General features: G+C 38.9%; 3 protein-coding genes across 5 annotated transcripts in view; all 3 read left to right on the plus strand.

Moving 5' to 3' along the window:
• Positions 1-25401, plus strand: part of LOC114662021 (myoglobin) — a 213702-nt gene that overhangs the window by 172023 nt on the left and 16278 nt on the right. The gene's annotated exons all lie outside the window — the stretch shown is intronic.
• On the plus strand, positions 3446-5271 carry LOC114662019 (myoglobin). Its single transcript, XM_028815302.2, has 3 exons — positions 3446-3609; positions 3994-4213; positions 5056-5271. Exons 1-3 carry the CDS (start codon positions 3515-3517, stop codon positions 5197-5199), a joined length of 459 nt encoding a protein of 152 aa, XP_028671135.1. The 5' UTR covers positions 3446-3514; the 3' UTR covers positions 5200-5271.
• Positions 22715-25135, plus strand: LOC114662020 (myoglobin). The gene is made up of 3 exons (XM_028815303.2): positions 22715-22892; positions 23279-23498; positions 24924-25135. The coding sequence occupies exons 1-3, from the start codon at positions 22798-22800 to the stop codon at positions 25065-25067; spliced, it is 459 nt and encodes a 152-aa protein (XP_028671136.1). The 5' UTR covers positions 22715-22797; the 3' UTR covers positions 25068-25135.

The following is a 25401-nucleotide window of genomic DNA, read 5'->3' on the forward strand; positions in this document are numbered from 1 at the left end:
TTCATCACTTAACTTTGAGCTACACATTAGGTCTCTGTCCAAAATTTAATTCTATCATCTCTGTAACATTGCCTGCCTCTGTCCATTTCTGTCCTTTAACGATGCTCAAACTCTGGTTCATTGTTTCATAATGTCTCGTATTGATTACTATAATTCCCTCTTCATTGGCCTCCCTGCAAAATCTATACAGAAGCTACAGTATATTAAGAACTCCGCAGCTAGAGTCCTCACCCACACAAAGTGTTCTGCTCACATCTCTCCTGCTCTCTCCCAGCTTCACTGGTTACCATTTCCATCAAGGATTAAAATCAAGATTCTGCTTCTCACCTTCAAAGCCCTACATAACCTTTGGCCCCCTCTATCTCACTCAGCTCCTATCTCCTTACACTCCTTGTCATTCTCTCAGGTCCTCAAGCAGTAATCTCCTTACAGTCCCACACACCAGACTCTCCACCTTGGGAGGCAGGCAGGTCCTTCAGTGCTATAGACCCCAACTCTGGAACTCTCTTCCTCAGTCTCTCTGAGATTGCTCCTCCTTCTGAACTTTTAAATCTCAACTGAAAACTTTCCTCTTCTATGAACTTTTGTCATCTGTGTAATTTTTTTTTTACTTTGTATGTAAAGTGACCTTGGGTTTGTGAAAGGTGCTCAATAAATGTAATTTCCATCCATCCTTTCATCCATCCATTGTTTCCCACTTATCCGAGGTCGGGTCGCGGGGCCAGCAGCTCGAGCAGAGATGCCCAGACTTCCAGACTTAAATGTAATTTATTATTATTATTATTATTATTATTATTATTATTATTATTATTATTATTATTATTATTAAATGATGATCTATCAATTTTTGAAGCGCGTTCTGATTGTTATCACTAGAGGCAATAGAGAGGCACGGCCAAGGGGCTGACCACAACAGACACAACTGATGCAGATGAAACAGAAGAAACACAGTAGTTGAGGGAGCCATACTCTGAGTGACTGAAGATGTAAGCATTTGACTGTGTGAGGCAGAAGCAACAGCCTTCTGGATGGCTGGAAGAAAAGTTAAACCATGGCCCATTTGAGCTTTCACATTGTCCGTCAAAGACCGGTGAGCTCTTTCTAACATTTCATCCCGTGTTGCTACTGTGCACATGGTTTCTAAAAGGCAGTTAAGCTGGTCAACGTTAATGGGAGTGGTAACTGGTGAAGGAACTCTCAAAATATCTATTGTATTGTTTTTATTGTGGGTTCCAATAACTCAGCGACATGTTCTTTGGAAAAGTGTAACTCTTTACTTGAACAGTCGTAGACATGTACAACAACATCTGCAAAAAACACCAACTCCTATTACTGCTACCTGTATGTAAATTAATTAAGACATTAATGTTAGCTCTCACGTTCACAGATTAGCATCAACTATTATTACATCTATCACATTATTCATGTGGTTTACATTTTGATTTTGCAAATTAAAATATTCTAATTATTCCAAGTAGGATTTTTGGGGGTTTGAAAGAGTAACTAAGTTCATTCACCATATCCTGGAATAATCTTACATTTTGAGAACCACTCTGAAACCCCAAGTCTTTGCTTGAACACCTTTTCCTGTTTTTAAGTTCTGTGATACTGGTTTTTATTGCAGCTCCCACTTGCCATTATTGTGGGGACGAGTTTTCCAAAATAGCGTAAACTAAAATAAACTTTTCACACAAATCATGAGAAAGGGGTAAAAGGTCCGGTAAAGCACTTCAAAATTTTGCAGAACACGGTCCATTTCAGCCTTCTGGTTGTCAGCCTTAGTGCGGGTGGCAGTTCTTTTGGACTCCCCATAAAATTTGTGAAAGAAATCCAGGTGATTGAGCGGCGGTGAATTTTGAAGTGTTTGTGTCAGTAATCCTGGCAATGGCAGTTCTGAAAAACAAACAACACAAAGTTTTCTTTAAAACAAACATTCATCACCACACTCAAACAAATAACTCAACTTACTGGGATGCATGAAAGAAATATTTAATAAGTCGCTGTCCAAAAGTTCTTTTTGCAGATTCCAGAGGTTGACTGGATCCTTGAAAACACTGATCACTCTTCTCAGGGTCTGAGGTTTCTGTTAAACATATTTTAAACCTACAGAGCCTTATTTTTACCTGCGCACCCCGTATGTTAAAGTAGTACTTACGAGGTTCCAGGAATGATTTATCTTTCTTAGCTGATACTGGATTTTTAGTCTCAAAATAGCAATCCATGATAATGATTACCTCCTGTAACTGTAAACCAGTTAGATGTAAGAATACATAGCTTGGCCTCTGATTCTTCTACAGTCAAAAAATAAAGTCTGGACTATAGCAACTGGCTTCTGGCAGGAGTACCTGCATGTGCTATCAGGCCACTGCAGAATCTAGAATGCTGTGGTACGTCTTGTATTTAACAAGCTGATCTCTTCAGATCTCTATATTGGCTCTCTGTAGCAGCATGCATTAAGCTCAAATCCCTGATACTTGCCTACAGAGTAGTCAGTGGGTCAGCACCTACAATATGTATATGGAGACACTGGTGAGGTGCTATGATCATTCTTGCACACTCAGGACTGCCAGTGAACAGTCTGGTGAAGTCACGTCTGCGTGGAACTGAGTCTCATTTTAGACTCTTTACTGTGTAGTTCCCAGATGGCTACCCACCTCCATCTGAACTCCTGACTCACTCAATGTATTCAAGAAGCAATTGAAAACAAATCTGTTCTGTAATTATCTGTCTAATCGACTGAAAGTGAAAAGAAACACCTATGTGCTGTGTTTGATTTTTATGTTTAATTGCCTTATAATACAATTGTAAGTTACTTATTACCTCATTTCACGTGAGGCAATCAACTTTTGTTATCTGTCCTATTACACATGCTGAACAAAAAGGCCTTCGCCTAATATTATTCGATTATGTTTACCACCGATGTGAGTTGATTTGGATAAAAGAATCTGCCAAGCAAATAATGTTTTTGTTAATTTTGACAAGAACATCCTGAACGTAAATGGTTCTGGGTTTCATTAGTAAAACAAACTCGTCTTTGGGATTTTGAAATTTATTTCTCATGACCTTTAAAAGATAAACAAACACTTCCAGAAATTGTTCACTTATCGTATGAGATTTTACTATATTTAATAGTTGCATGCTTGATCATGCTAAAGGATGCCTATTTGTTAGGAGATTATTTTAATCATATGAGTTTTAAATTATAGGATACTCGTATATTAGTAAATTGAAGAATCTCCTTATTTTTTATGTATTTATATTTATAAATGTATTTTGTTCTCCAAAAAAAACAAAAAGAAATAAGTAGATTTATGAGACCTTCATTTAAACAGACTGGCCCTTATGCGTCCCGGCGCTTCAATTAGCGGCTTTTCCAGCTGGCAACGCGCACGTGCTCAGGGGGCGGAGTCGCCGTCGGTTCATAAAGTGGACTGGAAGTGGCAGGGAATCAGCTGTTGGTGTTCTTGTTTTGTTAACGGAGTTTGAGTAGTACCTATTTCTTTGTCTCTCCACGATGTGTGCTTGTGTTGCGGATTATGAAAAGGTGCTAAATTTCTGGGCTCCCTTGGAGGCGAATCCCAAGCTTTATGGAGAGATTATTCTTCAGCGGTAATTTTTTTTGTTTTTTAACAAATTTCTCATTCAGTTTGCTTTCTGTCTGAAATGTTTGGATTTTTTAACTTTTTTAAACACTTAACTATGTTGCTTGTTTGTGGGTAAATTGTCTTTTAATGTTGAATCTTCAACAACACCCCCTGGCTTGTATTGACATAAAATAGGCAGAAAGTGAGTTCAGTGAGTGATTTAATGTTCGACAAACTGGGTGGTGTGATAGTCCAGTGTGGATTGTTCATGATCCTCAAACACTTCGTGTGGAGCTTTGTCTACTCTTGTGGAAACCCTTTTGTTGCTTTGAATAGTTTGAATTAAGATGCCATTACTATTGCAGGTGAATGGATTGTATTTTTTTCTTCCTGCTCTCATTATCCTCAGCTTGTTTGAGACCAATCCAGATGTTCAGAAGCTGTTCCCAAAGTTTGCTGCCCTTTCCAAAGAGCAACTGCAGGACAATCCTGACCTCCAGGCCCATGGGGGAATTGTTGTCTGCAAGCTGACAGAATTTCTAAAACAGAAAAAGGAACACAAGGACCTTGTGGGTGATCTGGCAGAAAGTCATGCCAAGCAGCACAAGATCCCTCGAATCAACTTTCAGGTACTTGCTGGACATTAAGGCTTGATCTGATGGCATTTCTTGGTAGAATGTAGTAACCGTGCTGGGTTTGGGACTTCGGTCTAATGTGGTGTTTGTGAGGTTCTATTAAATCAGGATGTTGATGACTTTAGAGAAGCCCTTGATAATGCAATTGTCCATTCTACACCTATCCTTAAGGATGCTTTTAAAGCCCTCTTTAAATTTCCTGGTCCCCAAACTGAGTCCTACAGACTTGGATCTTTAATTTACAGAAAAATAATTTTTTGAATAGTGTCGCTGGCTAAATTCCTGCCTTGTATTGAAGCTTACCAAGCATAGCTAGAAAGCCCATGTTTGCCTACCAAAATGGTTTGAGTATGAGGTGTATACCAAAACTTCCACAGTTCCCAAGTTTAGTGAATTCAAAGGACAAATGTTTCACATGTTTTTGTTTAAAGGATTCCAATGAGGCTGTTTAATTGCTTGCCAACTCTATAGTCCCCATTTCCATTTATTTGTATTTGGGACTGTATGGAGTTCACAATTCTAATGGTAAGTCCTTGACTATTTAACAATATAATAAGCGGTTAGGAGGTTCTGTTATAAGCCAACAAATGTATGAAAGCTTGCATCAAGCTTTTTTGATTGCAAAATTGGTTAATGGTCTTCACAACCGCATAAAAATTTGTGTTGGACTACTCGTAGCCATCAATTCTTGAAGGAACACCCAATTGTCTGTCCAAGATGAGGCTATTTTTAGTGTCTACATCTTCTTCCATTGCTTGAAGTTCTCTGTCTCAGAGCAAATGCCTGAATTAGGCTAGCAGTTGTAACAATGAATAATTGTCATTATTCCTTTCCAGATCATCTGTGAAGTCATTGTCATAGTGGCAGCAGAGAAGATTGATGGCTTTGGAACTGATGCTCAAACAGCATTGAAGAATGTGCTGAAGGAGTTTCAAACAGACATGGGAGCTTGCTATGATGCGTTCGGCTATGATCAATGATCATATTTTGTGTATTCTGTCTTGATTGGATGCTTTTTGAGCTCCTGTATGAATAAAACTACTTCAAAAGTTAAGGACTGCCTGGAGTTTTCTATTTGACTAACTGATCTTGTAGGCTGTATATATTTTGTAGTTCTCTAGGGTGTTTAGAAACTATACACCTGTCGTTTCCAGACCGGACATCGTCATTAAGACCAGGATTTCTACCCCCTTTCGTACAACGTAGACCATTTGGAAATGGATCAAATGACTACAAGCAACTCTGATCCACAGCGAGGACTGAATTATCTGGTGTGAGGTCCTTTCTGCCATTGGTTTGACCACTTCAATGAAGTGGTTTTGCCACTAAGCTGTCAACTCCACCCTGAACTACAGGATATGGGTGGTTTGACCTAACCCTAGTTGGCCTTAGAATTTAAAATCCAAGGAAGCGGTAGTGTGGGGATTTTATTTGAGGAAGTCTAGCTCTATCATTGTCGTACCTCAGTATTTGGGTGCTAACTCACCTTGAGTGAGGGTTTTTACTGCTTGGTGTGTGGGATCACCCCCCTCTTTCTTCTCTTCTCCTCCTCCCCCCCCCCCCGACAATGGGATTTCTTTTTAGAAGCAATTGATAGGTTGAATCTGGACCCAATCAAACTGGGCTAGGTGCTTGTGCCATGGTAATGTGCATTTGGCTAAATAGTTCCAAGATCTAGTACTGGAACAGTCTAGGCATTAATCTTTAGCAGTAGACTTGGTGTATATGACCACTAAAATGCTGTGCAATGGGTGTGTTGGAGCCAAGGTTAAGTATTGTCTATTAATGGATTTCTTCTAAGATTGGCTTCACACTGCAATTTGAAAACCCCTATTCTGCCTCCAAAAAGCCTGTGAATGTTGGTAGTTGAAATTGCCTGGTCATCCAGAAAGGTGTGTAGTTGCCTGCATTTTCAGTGCTGGCTCGTTTAAGTGTTGTGCCTTTTGGTATTTTTAGCACCGATATTTAAAGGGGGTCCAGTTGCACTTTTCTCCATCTCTTGCCACTCAAATGCAGTTCAGCTTTTCAAATCTGCAACCATTTTTTGCGGAGATTTACTTATTGTGATTTATCATAATGCATGAAATGTTTAGTTGCAGTACTAAAGTAGACCCCGATTGGCTTCTGTGAAGTAGGTCATTGGCCATTTTAATGCTTTTTATATTATGCGATCCTTGGACTATAATACTGGTGTTTCCATGGGTGGCAATGCAGAGATCAGTAGTTACTTTTTCTGTATTTGACTACAACTCTGGACTTACCAGAAAGAGTCCTTCGTTTAGCTTTCTTTGTTTCATGCATGTTTTCTTCTGCAGTGGCAGATTTGTCTGCCACATTGTTGGTTGATCAAATATGTTTTGGTGACTCTGCAGATCTGGCCTGTATGTTCATGCAAAAGCTGCTTGAAGTGGTGATTTCAATGATTTCTCGACTATCTGTTCACTCATTTCTCTCAACTACAGTATGTGTGATTTGTTCAAAGTATTTTCTCAAATCATTTTGTGGTTCACAAATTTAGTTTTCAGGAGAATATTCTCTTCTACAGCCACAGTGATTCAGCATTTATTACATATGCTCATATTGTTGGAAGGTTTTGGGCAAAGGTGGATAGTGCTGGTTAAGAGCTCTTCTGAAATGAGAATTTGAAAATAACAATGGTTTTGATTTAACATAGGCCTTCCATGAATGTAATGGAAAACATTAACTTGTTCTCACTGAGCCAGAACAGGTCCCATCTGCTTAAAAAGGAGTCCCAGTACCCCATAAAACAGACTTCTACCTGACCGCAAGATTTGAGTTATGCATTCTAATCTCAATCTTAAATGGACTGGAATGTGGTGCAGGTAGATCTTCAGAGAACACTGTCGGTTCTGCTCCTCTGCCTGGCACCAAGGTTTCAGTTCTGCAATCCAAATTTAAAGACTATTCTCAAACCTAGTTCTTCCAACAGGGACAATAACTCAATCCACCCCCACTCTGCCCAACAACCCTTTGAGAAAGGTCTCCCACCTGTGCACCTTGAAATCAACACACCACATAAGATCCCCTTTGCCTCTGAAGAAAACCTGTGCTTCAATGACAATGAGGACTGTCCCAAACTTTCATCACCTCCGTTTCTGGAGAATGGTTTTTGAGGTGACCCTTTTGGGCTCTTCATGCCTAACACTCTCATAATCTTTAGAGACGCTGTCATGCTCTGGAAGAACCTGAAAACATTTTGACACTTCCTACGCTGGGGTTGATGCCCCTGAACAAAGTGCACCAGAGGCTATTGCTCTAAGACTACAAGGGAAGCCGTGCCTCCTCTAATGTCATGGAAAAACATTTGTCAAGTAAGGTACTGCTGTATTTGTATTGCTATTACAAAGAAAATGCTTGAACGTGTTTAACTTCTTGGATCATCAATAATTTTTGCAGGTCATCATGTTAGTTGTTTTCTTTTATACTCGCGTACCAGCGTGATCCATAAAAACCCTATTGAAGTGCAGCTTTACTAGACTTCAATACTACTTCAGAACATGCTTTGTTTTTGGTGCAGAAAAGCTAGATGTTTATCAGACAAATGTTTCAAAATATCGTTTCCAGGGAAGCTTGGCATCTCTGGAGATAAATGGGGCATTGAGCTCACAGGACACTGGGCTGAATGCATGATGATTGTAGGAACAGTCACAGTGGCTGGACATCTTTTTGATTGACAGCCTTTTGACATCAGAGAATTTCAACGTCATTCCCATGCGGATTTTTGAGAAGTAAAGTTGTGAGACCAGCTGCTTCTTGTACTCTTTTATTTGCTAGTGATTTAGCCCACTATTTTCATTTGCAGATATCCTATTGTGAATAAAAACAAAGCATTCTTGAGTTTGCTCCTTGTTTCAGTTTAGTAAATTTCCCTTATTTCAAATTCAGTCTTGTGGTCTTCAGTCTAGAGCCAACCAGCTAGCTATGCATAATGGAAGACAGTGTTAATACTTTTGATGAAGCCATTTGACAGTCTTTGTTTTGAAGAGAGACTCAGAATTAAACAGTGGGACAGATCAACACCCAACATTAATTGGTTCAAAAGTCAGGGAAATCTAACTGGTTGTTTCAACTCTCCTGATGTGACAAGGTGAGCTGGCCGCATGGAAGTGAATGAACTATTGGCCATGCCTCTTAATTAAACCATTTTTGGTTGTTTGGTCAAAACTGGGTTTTGAGGAGATCTGGCTTACTTTGACAGGGCATACAAAGAAATGAGAAAGGCACGTTTAAAATGTTTTGGCAGGGTTAGAGCAGAACACATGATTAATGATGGTGTTTGCATTCAGGTTGCCAAACACAATGAAACAGGGAGAAAAACAGGACCTTTCTTAACCACCTAAATAACATCACTTCACTGCTTGGCCGTCAAGAGCTGACATTCAGAGGGTAATGAATCTGCAAACAAGGGGAATTAAAGAAATGTTGTTGAAAGATTATCCAAATATGATTCTGTCTTGGCCACACACATTCATCCTTTAGCATGTCCCATTCTATTCAAAATGATTTGAATTTGGCTATTGCTGCTACTGTTTTAATGAAATCAAAGGTCATGTTCAAACTTCTCCTTTTTTTGCATCTCATTTAAATGTGACATTTGGCATTTCATGTCCTGCACAACTCTCTGTCATAAATTGATACGTCGATATTGCAGGTCAAATTGAAGAGCAATTTGTTGGATTTCTATGTTGCTTCAGGGGCGCAAGATGCCCAGTCTCTCTTTGATGTTTTAAGGAAAATATGCATGGCTACAATTACAAAGAAAAACTTGTGGCTCAAACCCATGATGGGACTGCTCTCATGACTTACTCTTGGAATGGATTTCAGCAAAAAGTTAAAGCATTAGCCCCCATTGCTATGCACACAGACTGAGCCTGGAATGACATTTTAGTAGGGTGGACACAAAAACTGTTAACAGAACTCCAGATGAGGTATCAGCAGTGAGTTACAAAGCTTCAGCATCACCTCCTTGGTCTTGTACTCTACACACCCTAAATAACCCAATATTCTGTCAGCCTTCTTAAAGGCTTCTAAGCACTGTCTGACAGATGATACTGTCAAGCAAATTATAACTCCTAAAGCTTTTCCATAATGTGTACTTTCGATTTTCAGACCTCCAATTCTTCTCCTACATGTAAAAAGTTACATGAACTTATATTAAATTTCATGTGAAACAAATCTGCCAAAGCATGTATGCTGCCTGCATCCCTCTGCAATGATTAAATTAATTTTAGAATATCTGCCAATCCATCTAGGCTGGTATAATCTGCAAATTTAACCAGAGCATCTGCTGTTTCACTGTCTATATTTTTAAAACCCCAATATTTTTCCTGATGAATTTCACCTCCTCCTTGAATGTTCTTTTACTACTAGAATACTGAAGAATCTTTTTTGGCCATCTTTCACCTTATCTGCTGTTTTGCTCCCTAACTGCCTTTTACCTTCCCTAATGTCCTTTTTAATGGTTGCCCCCATGTTTTTATGTGCCCTATGATTCAAACTGGAGTTTTCAGTCTTATATGCTGTAGATTATGGCCGGCCGTTCATCCTGGCCAATACCCCCAAGCTGCCAGGTGGAGCCCTGCCTGCAACATTGAGGTGCCCGAGTTCCAGCAGGGCATCATGGACAATGGAGTTTTTCATCACAGCCCTGCTGGATACCATGGTAACCTCCAGGGGACGCTGCAGGACGGCCCAGAGACTTTTGTTTCACCTATAATCTGGAAGTGCGTCTTAGTCACTGCGACAGAGCGAATGACACACTTCCGGGTTGAAGAAAAGGAGCTTTTATCTGACCCGGAAGTGTTCACGGTCACATGGACAGAGAGAGAGAAACGCTTCCGGGTCACGGACTGTATAAAGGACTGTGAGAGACCAGAACGTTGAGCTGAGCTGGGTGGAAGGGTGGCAATGCGTCTGGGAGTGGAGGATTGTGATTAGTGATTATTGATTTATTAAGTATTGTGGAGTGGAGGGTGCTTTGTGCACATTTATTATTATAATAAATAACATTTTGGATTTTTATCTGGTGTCTGACGTTTGGTATGAGGGTTCAAGGGGTCACGGGGACCCTTAAAACTGTTACAATGCCATATACAGATTTTTTTTTCCTTTGCCGTTTCTTTTTCTAATCTTCATCAAACCACTATGCATTTTTAAAAAAATCCAATTCCATATTTATGCATCTACCTCTCATGCATTATATGTGAAATGTTTTTAAACCTGTTCCACTATTCCTCGGCTGTCTGCTCACTTAAAAGCTTATCCCAGTCTATTCTCCTTAGACTTTGCCACATCTTCTCAAAATCTACCCTATGAAATCTACTCTCGGCTGTTTTAGTCTTTGCATCTGTGCTCTTCCAAAGCACTAAGAACTGTTTTATGAAACAGTCACTTCACGCTAGTGGTTCAATCCCCTGTACAGCCTCAATTGTATCTTGATTATTACAAAACACTAAATGAAGACATGCACCAACCACCACTACTTTGGTGCTTTAACAAACTGTGTAACAAAACAGTCACTGATTATTTCTAGAAACTCCTGCCCTTTTGCTCTGCTATTCATGTTCAGCCCAGTTAATATTCGGGAAGATGCTTTTTTAAATTTGCTTTTTTGATATTACTAAAAGATTTTGTGCATTGAATATCTTGTCTGAATTGGGAAGTATACAACACACTCCTAAAATTAGGCCACCTTCCCTAATACTTCCTAGACGAAGCCAGATGTCCCCATTAAGACGGTGCTCATTTTAAGTTGAAGAGGACTTGCATTTAAATTCTGTCTGAAATAAAGAGCAAGCAAACCTCCATTCTCTCCTTCCTAAAAATTGTGTTCCCCTCTGTGTTACACCCTTCTCCATCTTTTTATTTAAACAGGTTTTTCTGTTATTGCTATAATATCATAATAATGCTCAACTTCATGCAAATCCAACTTGTCATGTACAGTATTTGTGATGCAGTACACTATCATAACCTTTTCCTTTGATAAGAACGGATGAGCAGACAGTGTGTGCCTTTTTCTTTCTTGTCTTTATTGAACAACACCAACTAAGAAAATCTGCAAGGCATTACCAGTCATATTTGTCAACCCACAATCTGGGCCAGCTGAACTGAAATGCACAATTATACTGATATATAACAATTCCTTCCCTCTAAAAATTAGAATTAGTTACCTTCAGACAAAAAAGGAGGGGGGAACAAGCTATTAAAACATTGAATTCTAACTATACATTTAAGTTTCAATTAGTCTCTGTGGAGGCTTGCGGATGCAAATTTGGTAATGTCTCTCTTCACAGGGTAATTTTTCTTGATTTGTTACAGCAGTGTTAGCCTCTGCAGTAGGTGATGGAGATAATCCACATGGGCTCTGTACTTGTGCTGTTTGAGGAGATGATAAGTGCTCTGGACAACTGATAGGAGCAACAGCAGGGGAGTCAACAGGCAGTGTGGGTACCTCTTCAGCTCTAACCAACCTTGATTTTCTCAACTGGTCGACATGACGTCGCCATATGACACTTTGAGTAACCTCTACCTTGCAGGACAAGGGACCAGTTTGCTCTTTGACTAGTGCAGGCACCCATTTCTGGTCTCCTCTGTAGCTCCTGGCAAGAACTGATTGTCCAATGGCAAAGCTATGTGTAACCTTGTCAGTTGCTTTATGACCTTGTTTGATTTGTCTGTCTTGCAAAGTCTGCTTGAGATTTGGTTGCAGCAGGTCTAATCTAGAGAGAAGAAGACGCCCCAAGAACAACATAGCTGGAGTCTGGTTAGTTGTAGAATGGATGGAATTCCAATATGCAAACAAGAAGTTGGCCAATTTTTGCTGAAGGGTTAGCTTCTCATTTGTCATTTCTCCAATGTCTCGTTTCAAGCTTTGTACAAACCTCTCCGCCAGGCCATTTGTGGCTGGATGCCATAGGGCAGTTGTAATGTGCCATATGCCATTTCTGCGGAGGAATACCTGGAAATCTGTTGCTGTGAACTGGGGTCCGTTGTCACTCACTAGTTGTTGTGGAACTCCAGTTCTAGCAAATAAATCCCTCAGTACTTTAGTGGTGTGAGAAGAAGTGGTGGAGCTCATAGTGAAAACCTCTGGCCATTTAGAGCATGCGTCGACTACCACTGGGAAGGTTTTCCCCATGAATGGTCCTGCAAAGTTGATATGAAGCTGCTGCCAAGGTAATGTAGGCTATTCCCTTGGGTGAAGTGGTGCACGTTCTGGCTCATTCTGAACCATCTGGCCGACACTACATTGCTGCGCTATTTCTCGGCGTCTTCATCAATACCTGGCCACCACACAAAACTTCTGGCAAGTGCCTTCATTTTCACCACACCTAGATGGTCCTTATGAAGCTCTTTTAGTACCCTGTATCTTAGTTTATTGGCTACAATGGTTCTTAACCCCCACATCACACATCCAGTATTTAAGGCAATTTCATCACGTCTTGAGTAATATGCAGCCAGCAGGGATTTGTGCTGGGCTGTCCAGCCATTCAGTGTGGCAGCTTACACCTGAGATTGGATTTATCATGTTTTGTTTCTGTTTTTACCATGTCTGCCTTGATGGGCAGACTTTCAATCTGGCTGATAGAGATCATATCTATTGTTTCCTCATCTCCAAAGTCATCTTTTTCAGCCTCCAGTGGCAGTCGTGACAACCCATCTGCATTTACTTGGCAAGCTGTACGTTTGTACTCAATATACAGGCAACAGCTGTGGCAGGAACTCCTTTCTGCGGGCTGAAAATTGAGGTTAGTGGTTGGTGGTCTGTGACAATGGTGAATTCCCTATCAAAACGATACTGGTTGAACCTTTTGACACCTGTTGTGATGTGAGATTTTACATAAAACTTGATAAATATTGTGTATGTCTTTATTTGTAATTTAGGCAAAGCAATGTAATTTAGTGTTTACCCCCCCTTTAACGACTGAGTTTCTTTGAATTTTACAACAGGATTTGGGGGGGGTGCCTTAAACCAGTTTGGCGAGTGTTTCTCTGCTAAAGTCTTTCAACCCCCACAAGAAAGACTTAGACATATGGTCTTGGGGGTGGCAGGTTTTAAGATGTTGTATTCCCCTACTGGTCTGAGGTATGGCTGTTTGGAATTGGCTTGTGTCAGATGCTTTTAAGTATCATGATGTCCTATTGGCTGTAGGGGTTGGACAGAGAATTTATAAATCTGCTTGTTCAAACACATTCTCTCTCTCTTACTAACCAACATCTGAAAGAAGCATCTCTCTTGCTAACCTGTGATGATGAAGACAACACAATGAAGAGCACAGCTTAGCAGCCATTTTGAACAGACATGTGGCTGAAAGCTGAGCACCAATGATGCCTTAACTAGAGACATTAAGTAACTAACAAGTCTGTGTGCCGCCTGAAACTACACATCACCATTTAATCAGGTTGTATGGTTGCCAATATTTAAATGTACTTTGCATTTTGTTATTATTTATGAATATTATCAATAATACATTATCTTATGTGTAACTTAACTTCTGCTTGTTTTTTATTACATCTAATTTCCTGAAGTTATAGATATAGAAGGGAAGGTGGGGATAAGTTATATACAATAATACCTTATAAACAGTGGTAAGTCTGTGAGATTAGGCATTCTAAGGCTACATATTAATAATACAATAGGGGAAAGTAGAGCAATACAGTGATCCCTCGATATATCGCGCTTCGACTTTCGCAGCTTCACTCCATCGCGGATTTTAAACGTAAGCATATCTAAATATATATCACAGATTTTTTGCTGATTCGCGGATTTCTGCGGACAATGGGTCTTTTAATTTATGGTACATGCTTCCTCAGTTGGTTTGCCCAGTTGATTTCATACAAGGGACGCTATTGGCAGATGGCTGAGAAGCTACCCAACCAGAGCACATATTACGTATTAAATAAAACTCCTCAATGATATACGATATGCTTCCCACGTGGTGCTTCGCATACTTGAAAGCCCGAACAGCACGTATTGATTTTTGACTGTTTGCTTTTCTCTGTCTCTCTCACTCTCTGACATTCTCTGCTCCTGACGGAGGGGGTGTAAGCAGAGGGGCTGTTCGCACACTGGCCTAGAGGATACGGACGCTCCTCTAAAAAATGCTGAAAGGCTACCTTCACATTGCTCCCTTCCTTGCAGCTGCTTTGTCTGGCGGTGCTTCGCATATTTAACAGCCCTATTGATTTTTGATTGTTTGCTTTTCTCTCTCTCTGTTTCTCATTCTCATTCTCTGCTCCTGACACGCACTCCTTTGAAGAGGAAGATATGTTTGCATTGTTTTAATTGTAAGATGGAACTGTCATCTCTGTCTTGTCATGGAGCACAGTTTAAACTTTTGACTAAAGGGTGTTATTTCATGTCTAGAGGGCTCTAATAATGTTAAAAAAACGTATTTAGAAGGCAGTAAACTGGTTTTCTATGCTCTAACTGCGAAAATATTCAATTTATAAATAAAGAATACTACTTTGCGGAAATTCATTTATCGCGGTAAAGTCTGGAACGGATTAACCGTGATAAATGAGGGTTTACTATATATTACTCTACCAAGACAAAACAACACCCTACACTAGACTCAATGCCTCCCTATCAATTTGGGCATAGTTCTTCTCAGCTTCAGACAATGAGTGCGATGCAAAAGCTATAGGCCTCACACTGCCATCTTCCATGACATGAGACATCACTACTCCGATGCTGTATGGAGAAGCATCACAAGCCAGCTTGATTGGAAGGGACGAATTCAAGTGGATGAGGACTATGTCAGATGTCACCAATTTCTTTGCTTCTTGAAATGAATGTTCACATTCTTTGAAGCTTTTCCACTGTTTTACAGCTTGTAATAGCTCATTGAGTGGATGTAGCACAGTTGCCAGGTTTGGAAGAAACTTATTATAATAATTCACAAACCCCAGCAAGGATCTTAACTGTGAAACATTTTGTGGTTGTGGGGCCATCAATACAGCCTGAATCTTGTCCTGACATTTGTGCAACCCTTAGACATCTATAGTGTGCCCGCAATACCTGACACTGGGCTATAGGAACTTGCATTTGTCTCGCCTGGCTCTTAACCCTTGGGATTAATAAAGTATCTATCTATCTATCTATCTATCTATCTATCTATCTATCTATCTATCTATCTATCTATCTATCTATCTATCTATCTATCTATCTATCTATCTATCTATCTATCTATCTATCTATCTATCTATCCCATACTCTTCTAACCTTTTCAGGACCTTTTTGAGGTTTTCTAAATGCTTTTCATCTGCTGTTCCAGTGACAATAATGTTGTCTAGACAGCACTGGATGCCTGGAACTGACTGAAGGATCTGATCCATTGCTCGTTGCCAAATAGCCGGGGCAGAGGCTATCCCAGACACCAGCCTATTATAACAATAAAGACCCTTTTTTGTATTAATGGTCAGGACCACTTTAGAGTCTTTCTCTACTTCCATCTGGAGGTATGCATCCGCTAAATCTAACTTTGAAAAACATTGCCCACCCGACAAACTGGTAAAAATGTCCTCAATTCTCAGCAGAAGATACGGTTCAGCCTGCAGCACAGGATTAATGGAGACCTTAAAGTTCCTGGAGAGCCTGACTGTGCCATTCCTCTTTACTATTGGGACAAATGGGGACGCCCATGGACTCCGGTCTACTTTAGAAAGTATGTTGTCTGCCTCCAACCTATCCAATTCCTTTTCAACCAGGGGTTGGATGGCACATGGTACTGGACGTGCCTTGTGGAACCGTGGGGTCGCATCACTCTTAAGTACAATTTTAGCTCTAATGTGTTGAAGAGTCTCAATGCCACTCTAAAATTCAGGGCTGGCATTTCTTAGTATCAGCTCCAGATTCTTTTTGGTGGTTTGTTGCACAACAGGTTTAATCTCTCATTAGTCAACTCCCAGCTTTCTTAACCACCCACGGCCCCATAATGATACATCTCCATTCTGTATTATGTGTAAATGAAGTACCTCTCTCCTTCTATTATACTCTACTGTCACAGGCAGCACTCCAATAGGCATAACCTGTTCACCTTTGTATGTTCTGAGAAGAACAGAAGAGGGGTTCAGCTTCTTCTTCTTGAAAAACACCTTGTAATATTTCAGTGACATAACTGAAACAGCTGAGCCAGTATCCAATTCCATTTTTACCACCTGGCCATTTATCTTGGGTGTGAGCCAGATTGCCTGCTTGTCTTTTCCACTAAGGCTAATGCATCTTCACTGTCAATGTCAGAGACTTCTGCAACATTATGCATGTTTTTCTTTTCCCTGTGATGCGTTTTGTTTTCTGCACTACACTTTGTCTTTCCACTACGACAAACTCTTTGAATATGGCCCATTTTGTGACACTGTCTGCACTCTTCATTTTTAAATCGGCACTGTGAGGGAAGATGGGACTCACATCCATAGCGATAGCAGGGACTTTTATGTATTTTGTTTATCTTAGCTGCCGCCATTTTATTCATGCTGCTCTTATTCACTCCTCTTTGTAGTTCAAGTACATCTTTAGCTGCAGTTTCCATTGAAATAGCAATTTCTACACAGCAAAATCCAAAGTGTTAAATTTACACCTACAGAGTTAATTTTAACACTTCTTCAGAGTTTATATAGGTCCACACCAAATCGAATTAAATTTACACTTTGTGTAGTGTTATCTTTTTTTGACACTTTCAGGTGTTGAAATCAACACTGTAAGAGTTCATTTTTTAACACCAGAAGTGTGTTGAACATACACTTGGTGTAAGCTAAATTCTCAAGACACTCTGCTGGTGTTAAAAATGTAACTCTTAAGGTGTTGATTTTAACACATGACAAGTGTGGAGTGGCAATATGTTTACAAGTGTTAGTATATCCTATTATTTTAGATGCAATATAAAGTTGGTGCACCTCATTTTATTTAGAAGCTAATGTCTCATTAATGGAAAGTTTAATGTACACACATTATACACCAGATTAAAAAAAAACTAAAAACACAGGAATCAAAACTTTTCAAAATGCTTGTTTTATTAAACAAAATAGTTTACACAATATTTCAAAACCTATAAAACAAAAAAGCAGGTTTCCCATCCAAAATTATTTAAATATATAAAAAAGCCTGGTCTCAGTGGCAATTTACAGGGGATCAAAGTGTTAATTTACATTTTTGTACATGTAGGTTACAGCAGCCATTAATCCTTTGGTGTAAACACTGGTCTGTAACGTTGAGCACAGCAAACTATTCTATATATAGGACTAAGTAAAAATAAATAAATGAATACAAAAATAAGTGCTAGGCATATATCTCTCTCTGTTTACGTGTGGGAATCCTCCTGAAAATTTTATAAGATTAAGTAGAACACTCTAAAAAGAGAAAAAGGGCTCTTTTTGATTTAAGGTAATTTTAGTAGTTGTAATGAACTATATTAATATGTTTGTTCACCTAATGTAATTTTTTGCCTTACTTCAAATTGAAAAACCTTGCTGTCGCTTAATGTAACTTCTTCTATTTAATCTAAAGCAAAAAATTGCTTTGGAGACCCTTGCCGGCTCCGACCACCTGTGATGTCACGTCCGGGCTCGCACCAATGGCTGAAGACCTACATGAGCCCGACCCCTCTGACTTCACTTCCTGTCTCCCCCTTTAAAAGCCTCCACCTTTTCCCTGTTCCCTCAGCTCTGTTTGGACTCGGTTTTGTGCACATCAGTGCTGTATTATTTTGAAAAGCAACTTTGCAGTCAGGAAACCAAATTATACGGGTGGCTGCCCCAAACCTTTATATGACTCTGTCTCGACTTTGTGACTATTTATATATATATTATATATATATATATATATATATATATATATATATATATATATATATATATATATATATATATATATATATATACAGTATATATATATATATATATATATATATATATATATACTGTATATATATATATATTTATTTTATGTATACTATATAATGTTATGTAATGTTCAAAATATAAGGTGCATTTAATATATGTATATATAATTATTTCAAATAGATATTATATGTATAATTTATAAACATTTTTTGTGAAAAGCTTATATATTGTGTATTTAATATGTATATATATGTATTTTTTGTGAAATGTTTGTTCTGAATATTTACAGAAAAAACATGTTCAAGGAATGACCAAAAAATTGATTTTTGTGTTGCAAATATTCAGTAATAAATCTCAAAGAGTTTTGCTATAGCTGGTTCAGTAACATTCACCACCATTAGATAAGTTTAAAAACATGTTTCATATTTGAAGGCACTGTACAAAATGTAGCACTAATTTTAAAATAAATTTGCTTCCATTGTTTAAAGCAAAACATTGTTGTGGTTTGTTGTATTAAAAACAATTTCACCCTAACAAACAGTGAATTCAACACCATATAAAGAACATTTTTAGTTGAGTCCAATTAAGAATTTAAGTTGGCATTACAGTGAATACAATAATGGACAAAATTTTAATTTGAGTTCATCCATCCATTATCCATCCCACTATATCCTAACTACAGGCTCATGGGGGTCTGCTGGAGCCAATCCCAGCCAACACAGGGGCGCAAGGCAGGAAACAAACCCCGGGCAGGGCGCCAGCCAACCACAGTTAATTTGAGTTTTTAAAGAAATTTGGTTTGAGCTAAATACATTTTTTTGCTTTTATTCAAGTTTTTGAAAAGGGTAAAACAAACTCAAATGAATTAAGTTTACACAGATACTTTTTAAAATTTGAAAGAAATCAATTAAATTGCTTGTTACCTTGTGAAGTAATTTATTTAGGCTGATCCAACAAAACATTTTTTACAGTGAACTTAGTCATTTATACAAAACTTAAACCTCCATATCTGTATGAATAGACACAAAGCAAGCTTTATTTTGTATTGATTTATTAATTCTCCGATAGCTTACCCATGAACCTCTGTCATATGGCTAACAAGAACAAGCTGTTCTCTCGTGCTGTGCTTCAGTGTTTCATCCATCCATTATCCAACTCGCTATATCCTAACTACAGGGTCACGGGGGTCTGCTAGAGCCAATCCCAGCCAACACAGGGCGCAAGGCAGGAAACAAACCCCGGGCAGGGCGCCAGCCCACCACAGGACACACACAAACACACACACACACACTAGGGACAATTTAGAATCGCCAATGCACCTAACCTGCATGTCTTTGGACTGTGGGAGGAAACCAGAGCACCCGGAGGAAACCTATGCAGACACGGGGAGAACATGCAAACTCCACGCAGGGAGGACCTGGGAAGCGAACGTGGTTCTCCTAACTGCAAGGCAGCAGCACTACCCTCAATTATAAGCATACAATTGCAATATGCTTGTTATTGTAACAATTTAACGATTGACAATCAATCATTTTTCAGTAATCAGTTTGTTAAAAATAAGTATTATTCTAACATTCATTTATTGGGCATTCTCGCAGTGTGTTCAGTAATGACCAGAATTAAAGAAAAGGGAAGTGCTGCTGCACTGCCGGAAATCAAATCTACTCTTTGGTGGTGTAATGTATACCTACTCCCCGAAATAACACTGAGTGCCAACACTGTGTAACACTCCAAGTGTTGATATTCTCAAATCAACACCAGAATCAACACTTGTTAACTCGGAAAAAATTAACTCTGAAAAAACAACACTAAACATCACTGGATTTTGTTGTGTACTACCCATTTAAATGTCAAATCTGCCTCAGTTAACAGCCTCTTCTGGATTCCCTCTTGAAGGATTCCACATACCAAATGATCATGCAAAGCATTGTTCAGCCCGTCATCAAACTGACAATATTCTGATAACCTTTTCAGTTCTGCCACATAAGCCGCAAATGTCTCTCCTTCTTTCTGATTACGGTTATGGAATCTGAAACTTTCCACGATCAGTAAATGTTTTGGTGACAAATGATCCGCATTACACAGACAAAGTCGTTAAGTCGTTAAAACTTTTCTCAGCGGGTTTATCTGGGGCAGTTAAACTACAGAGGAGGCCATAGACTTTCCCTCCCATGCCACTCAGTAGCACAGGAACGTGTTTTTCAGCTGGAGTATCATTTGCAGCGAAATACAGTTGCAGCCTTTCAACACACATGTTCCAGTCTTCTATAGAACCATCAAAAACATCTATTTTTCTGATGTATGACATCTTTGCAACTTATTGTACTCATGTTGCACTACTGTGTTGGATCCTTTGCTTTTCTGCTTACTTGCTGCGGTTCTCTCTGCAGTTATTCAGTGTCACAGTGCACAAAATTATCTTCTTGATCTCGTCGTCACTGTCATGTATTTGTGATGCAGTACACTATCATATCCTTTTCCTTTGATAAGAACGGATGAGCAGACAGCATGTGCCTTTTTCTTTCTTGTCTTTATTGAGCAGCACCAACTAACAAAATGTGCAAGGCATTACCAATCATATGTGTCAACCCACAATCAGACATCTATAGCTGAAATGCACACTTATACAGATATATAACACAACTCACTTGCTTCATTTTTCATACTTTTAGCATTAAGGTAAGTTATGTTTTAAAGTGTTATTAATTATTCTTCCATGATGTACAGTTTTAATTCTGGCCTGTACTACATTCCCTGGCCCATACATTCTATGGCCCCTACCTATTCCCTAATTTAAACAATCCTCGACTAACCTACTCATATATCTCCCCAATATATTGGTGCCCCTCTCATTCAGAATGATGTCTGCTAGTGAAGATGCTAGGGCACAGGTGTCGAACTCCAGTCCTGGAGTGCCGCAGTGGCTGCAGGTTTTCATTCTAACCATCTTCTTCATTCTAATCATGCATCTTCTTCATTAGTGACCAGTTTTTTGCTGCTAATTAACTTCTTTTGCCTTAATTTTAATTAACTTGACTCAACCCCTTCATTGTTTCTTTTTCATTAATTAGCAGCAAAACAATAATGAGACACAAAACGAGCTTCCCACACGACCAGCTATCCACAATATCTGAAAATAAAGAAAGGTGAAAGTATCAGTAAGACTGATCTCTCAGATCACCAAAACATTTTGACGGCGTTCTTAGAAAAAACAGAAAATCAATAATTTTGGAAATGTCTGCTTTGGCAGAATGAGAGCATCAACAAGCCATGGAGGTAAAGAACGAGTTTAATTAACAGCAAGAATTTGCTTCTCATTAAGAAACTGGTTGGAGTGAAATTGGTTGGAGTTTGAAGACCCAATTTAGCTGGTCATCTGTTGGCTCGTTTCACATCTCATTTCTGTTTGGCTGCCATTTAATGAATAAATTAATCAAGTCAGAGCACTGAATCCTTAATAACAGGGCTATTAAAACAAAGGGCAAATGAGTTAATTAGCAGTGAAAACTGGTCACTGATTAGGAAAAGGGTTAGAATGAAAACCTGCAGCCACTGCGGCCCTCCAGACCCGGAGTTCGACACCCCGCTAGGGGGTCTGACACAGCCTTTCAGCATTCATTGTCATTTACCCCTTTCTCTGTCCCACTCCTCGTCAATATTATTATACAACTGTAGGAGCAAACATCACAGAAAAGGGGAAATAACAGGAATATGATAAACGAATAAAGACAAAAATATTTCATAGAAAAGTTAAATCTCACAATGTAGCACTTTTTTGAAAGAAGAATAAGAGTTGATGATAAAAAAGACCAACTAATTAAACAATTGCAGGTAAAATAATTAATCGATTATGAAACTGTTTGAAATAAAAACTCTGAAACATTTCAAAAGCACCAAGCCCTAAATCTTATAGGCATGTAATAATAATAGAATAGAATGCCTTTTATTGTCACTATACACATGTACAATGAGATTAAAAGCAGCTCCTTTCAGTGCAGACATATATGTAGAACACAACAAGTAAATAAAATAAACAATGGTGCAAAAAGTTGCAAAAAAAGTTCTGCAACGCTATATACAAATGGAAAGTCAAACGAGGAGGATTTTATATTTGCTTTTCTGAAAGCATACTTTGGGTTATTCTTACGTTCAGGATAATATGTTTGAGTAACTGCAAGTCTGAGTTAAACACGTTGCACAAGTAAAATAAAAATACAAATAAAATCAGTTTAAAATAATTAACAGTCTTGAGTGCTAACAAAGGGAAATAAAGATCAATTAAAAATGGTCTCCAATTAAATGCCTTCATCTGTAGTTGGGAATTGAGATGGAATTAAAACTAGTAGCTAATGAGATTTCTCCCAGTTCCATGTAAAATATGAAAACATATAGGAGAAATTAAATCCATATGTTAACTATTAAGAATACTCTTGAAGTATCTCCTTATTTTCTATTTATTAATATTTATTTATATATTTTGTTCTGAGGAAAAACCTAAAAGAAATAAGTAGATTTATGAGACCTTTTTTTAAGTAGACGGGCCCGTGTGAGTCTCGGCACTTCAATCAGCGGCTTCTCCGGCTGTCAGTGAGCACGTGCTCAGGGGGCGGAGTCGCCGTCGGTTCATAAAGAGGAGGGGACCAGGCAGGGAATTAGCTGTTGGTGTTCTTGTTTTGTTAACTGAGTTTGAGTAGTACCAATTTCTTTGTCGCTCCACGATGTGTGCTTGCGTTGAGGATTATAACAAGGTGCTCCGTTTCTGGGCTCCCCTGGAGGCTGATCCCAAACTCTATGGAGAGATTATTCTTCAACGGTAATTTTTTTTTTTTTATTAATCTACGAATTTCTCATTCAGTTTGCTTTCTGTAGGAAATGTTTGCTTTTTTCACTTTAAGGTCTAAAATGTTTTCCAGCTTTGTGGCTAAAATTCTTTAGTGTTTCAATTTTTATTGTTCACAATCCCCTCCAGACTTGTACTGGCATTAAATATAGGCAGAATGTGAGTGCAGTGAATAACTTAATGTTTGCTGACAAACTGTGTGGAGTGCTCTTGAGCTCCTTTAAACACTTCGTGTGGAGCTTTGTCTGCTCTTGTGGAAACCCTTTTGTTGCTTTGAATAGACTGAACTAATTTAAGATGCCATTACTATTGCAGGTGAATGGATTGTATATTTTTCTTTCTGCTCTCATTATCCTCAGCTTGTTTGAGACCAATCCAGATGTTCAGAAGCTGTTCCCAAAGTTTGCTGGCCTTTCCAAAGAGCAACTGCAGAACAATCCTGACCTCCAGGCCCATGGGGGAATTGTTGTCTGCAAGCTGACAGAATTTCTGCAAAAGGAAAAGCAACGCAAGCAACTTATGAATGATCTGGCAGAAAGTCATGCCAAGCAGCACAAGATCCCTCGGATCAACTTTCAGGTACTTGCTGGACATACAGGCTTGATCTGATGGCATTGCTCAGTGGAATGTAGTAATAGTGCTGGGTTTGGGACTTGGGCCTAATGTGGTGTTTGTGAGGTTCTATTTAATTAGGAAGTTAATGACTTTAGAGAAGCCCATTTCTGTAGCCTTGATAATGCAATTGCCCATTATGCCCCTATCCTTAAGGATGCATTTAAAGCCCTCTTTAAATTTCATGGTCCCCAAACTGAGTCGTAAAGACTTGGATCTTATTCAAAAATTTATGTAAATTAAAGCATGTTGCTGGCTAAATTCCTGCCTTGTACTGAAGTTTACCAAGCATAGCTAGAAAGCTGATGTTTGGCTACCAAAATGGCTTGAGTATGAAGTGTATACCAAAACTTCCACAGTTCAAAGTATCCTCCAAGTGTAGTGAATTCAAAGGAATTTTTTTAATAAGGCTTCCATCAAGGCAGTTTAACTGCATGACCACACTCTATAGCAGGGGTGGGCAAAGTCATTCCTGGAGGGCCGCAGTGGCCACAGGTTTGTTCAAGCCAGTTTCTTAATTGGAAAACAATCCTTGCCAATTACATTTCATGGCTTGTTGGTGCTTTAACTCTGTCAAGTCATTCTCGTACCCTAGATTTTTTTCTTTTTTCTATTCTAAGTATCCTCCAAATTTGTGTAAAATGGATGGATTGAGTTTTTTTTTTTTTTTTTTTTTTTAAGTATTTAAACCAAATGGTGCATGATACACAGGTGTAAAGGCTAACCAGCAAAATGGATAACTGCTGGTTTTGTCATTAGCATCTTATTGCTAATAAGGAACAATTAAACAAAATGCAGCTGTGTAAGACTCAAAGAAGCAATAAGGGTTCAGAATCCTAATGAAGAGAACTAAAATGAAGCAGAAGTGCTTAAGCAATTGGATTGGAACAAAAACCTGTGGCCCTCCAGGAATGACTTTGCCCACCCCTGCTCTATAGTTTATACACCATTTCTATTTTTTTGCGGGGGGGGGGCAGTATATATGAGTAGTTCCAACAGTCAGTTTTCAACTAACAATGTAGGTTTCTTAGTATTAATGAGCCATTATGTTGCTTATAACCATCTATGAAAGCTTGCATTAGATTATACAAAGACTGGCTCTTGCATGAAGCTTTTTTGGTTGCAGTTGGTTAATGGTCTTCACAACCTCAATTTTGTATTGGAATAAGCATAGCCATCAATTCTTGAACATCTGTCCAAACTGCTACTTTATAAGGTCTGCAGTGTTTTCCTAAAATTGTACCTTTTTAAGGTAATAACTACACTAGATGTGGCTATTTTAGTATCTACATCTGCTTCCATGACTTGGAAGTTCTAAGCATTGTTAAAGCAAACTCCTGAATTGGGTTAGCAACTGTAACAATGAGTAATTGTCATTTTTTTCCTTTCCAGATCATCAGTGAAGTCATTGTCCTAGTGGCAGCAGAGAAGATTGAGGGCTTTGGTTCTGATGCTCAAACAGCAATGAAGAATGTGCTGAAGGAATTTCAGACTGGCATGGGAGCTTGCTATGATGTGCTAGGATTTGATCCATGATCGTATTTTGTCTGCTGTCTATCAGATGCTTTTTGAGCTCCTGTATGAATAAAACTACTTAAAGTGAAGGGCTGACTGGAGTTTTCTATTTGACTGTTATCCTAGAGGCTGTATATATTCTGTAGTTCTCTAGGGAGTTTAGAAACAAACTCCTCCTTTCCAGATGGCAGAAATCTTGGTCTTAATGACCCACTGTGGTACAACAATGTAGTAGACCATTTGGACTTGGATTCAATGCCTAAATGACTGTAAGCAACTCTGATCCATAGGACTGCTTTCTGATGTGAAGTTCTTTCTGCCTTTTATCTTCAATGAAGTGGTTTTGCCACTGCAC

The sequence above is a fragment of the Erpetoichthys calabaricus genome, chromosome 12 (genome assembly GCF_900747795.2).
Source record: "Erpetoichthys calabaricus chromosome 12, fErpCal1.3, whole genome shotgun sequence".
Lineage (NCBI taxonomy): Eukaryota > Metazoa > Chordata > Cladistia > Polypteriformes > Polypteridae > Erpetoichthys > Erpetoichthys calabaricus.

Excerpts from the sequence above, each read along its gene's own strand:
- LOC114662019 (XM_028815302.2), top strand. The coding sequence starts at position 3,515 with ATGTGTGCTTGTGTTGCGGATTATGAAAAGGTGCTAAATTTCTGGGCT. Across the intron at positions 3,610-3,993 it reads GGAGAGATTATTCTTCAGCG|CTTGTTTGAGACCAATCCAG; the intron begins GTAATTTTTTTT and ends CATTATCCTCAG. Across the intron at positions 4,214-5,055 it reads TCCCTCGAATCAACTTTCAG|ATCATCTGTGAAGTCATTGT; the intron begins GTACTTGCTGGA and ends ATTCCTTTCCAG.
- LOC114662020 (XM_028815303.2), top strand. The coding sequence starts at position 22,798 with ATGTGTGCTTGCGTTGAGGATTATAACAAGGTGCTCCGTTTCTGGGCT. Across the intron at positions 22,893-23,278 it reads GGAGAGATTATTCTTCAACG|CTTGTTTGAGACCAATCCAG; the intron begins GTAATTTTTTTT and ends CATTATCCTCAG. Across the intron at positions 23,499-24,923 it reads TCCCTCGGATCAACTTTCAG|ATCATCAGTGAAGTCATTGT; the intron begins GTACTTGCTGGA and ends TTTCCTTTCCAG.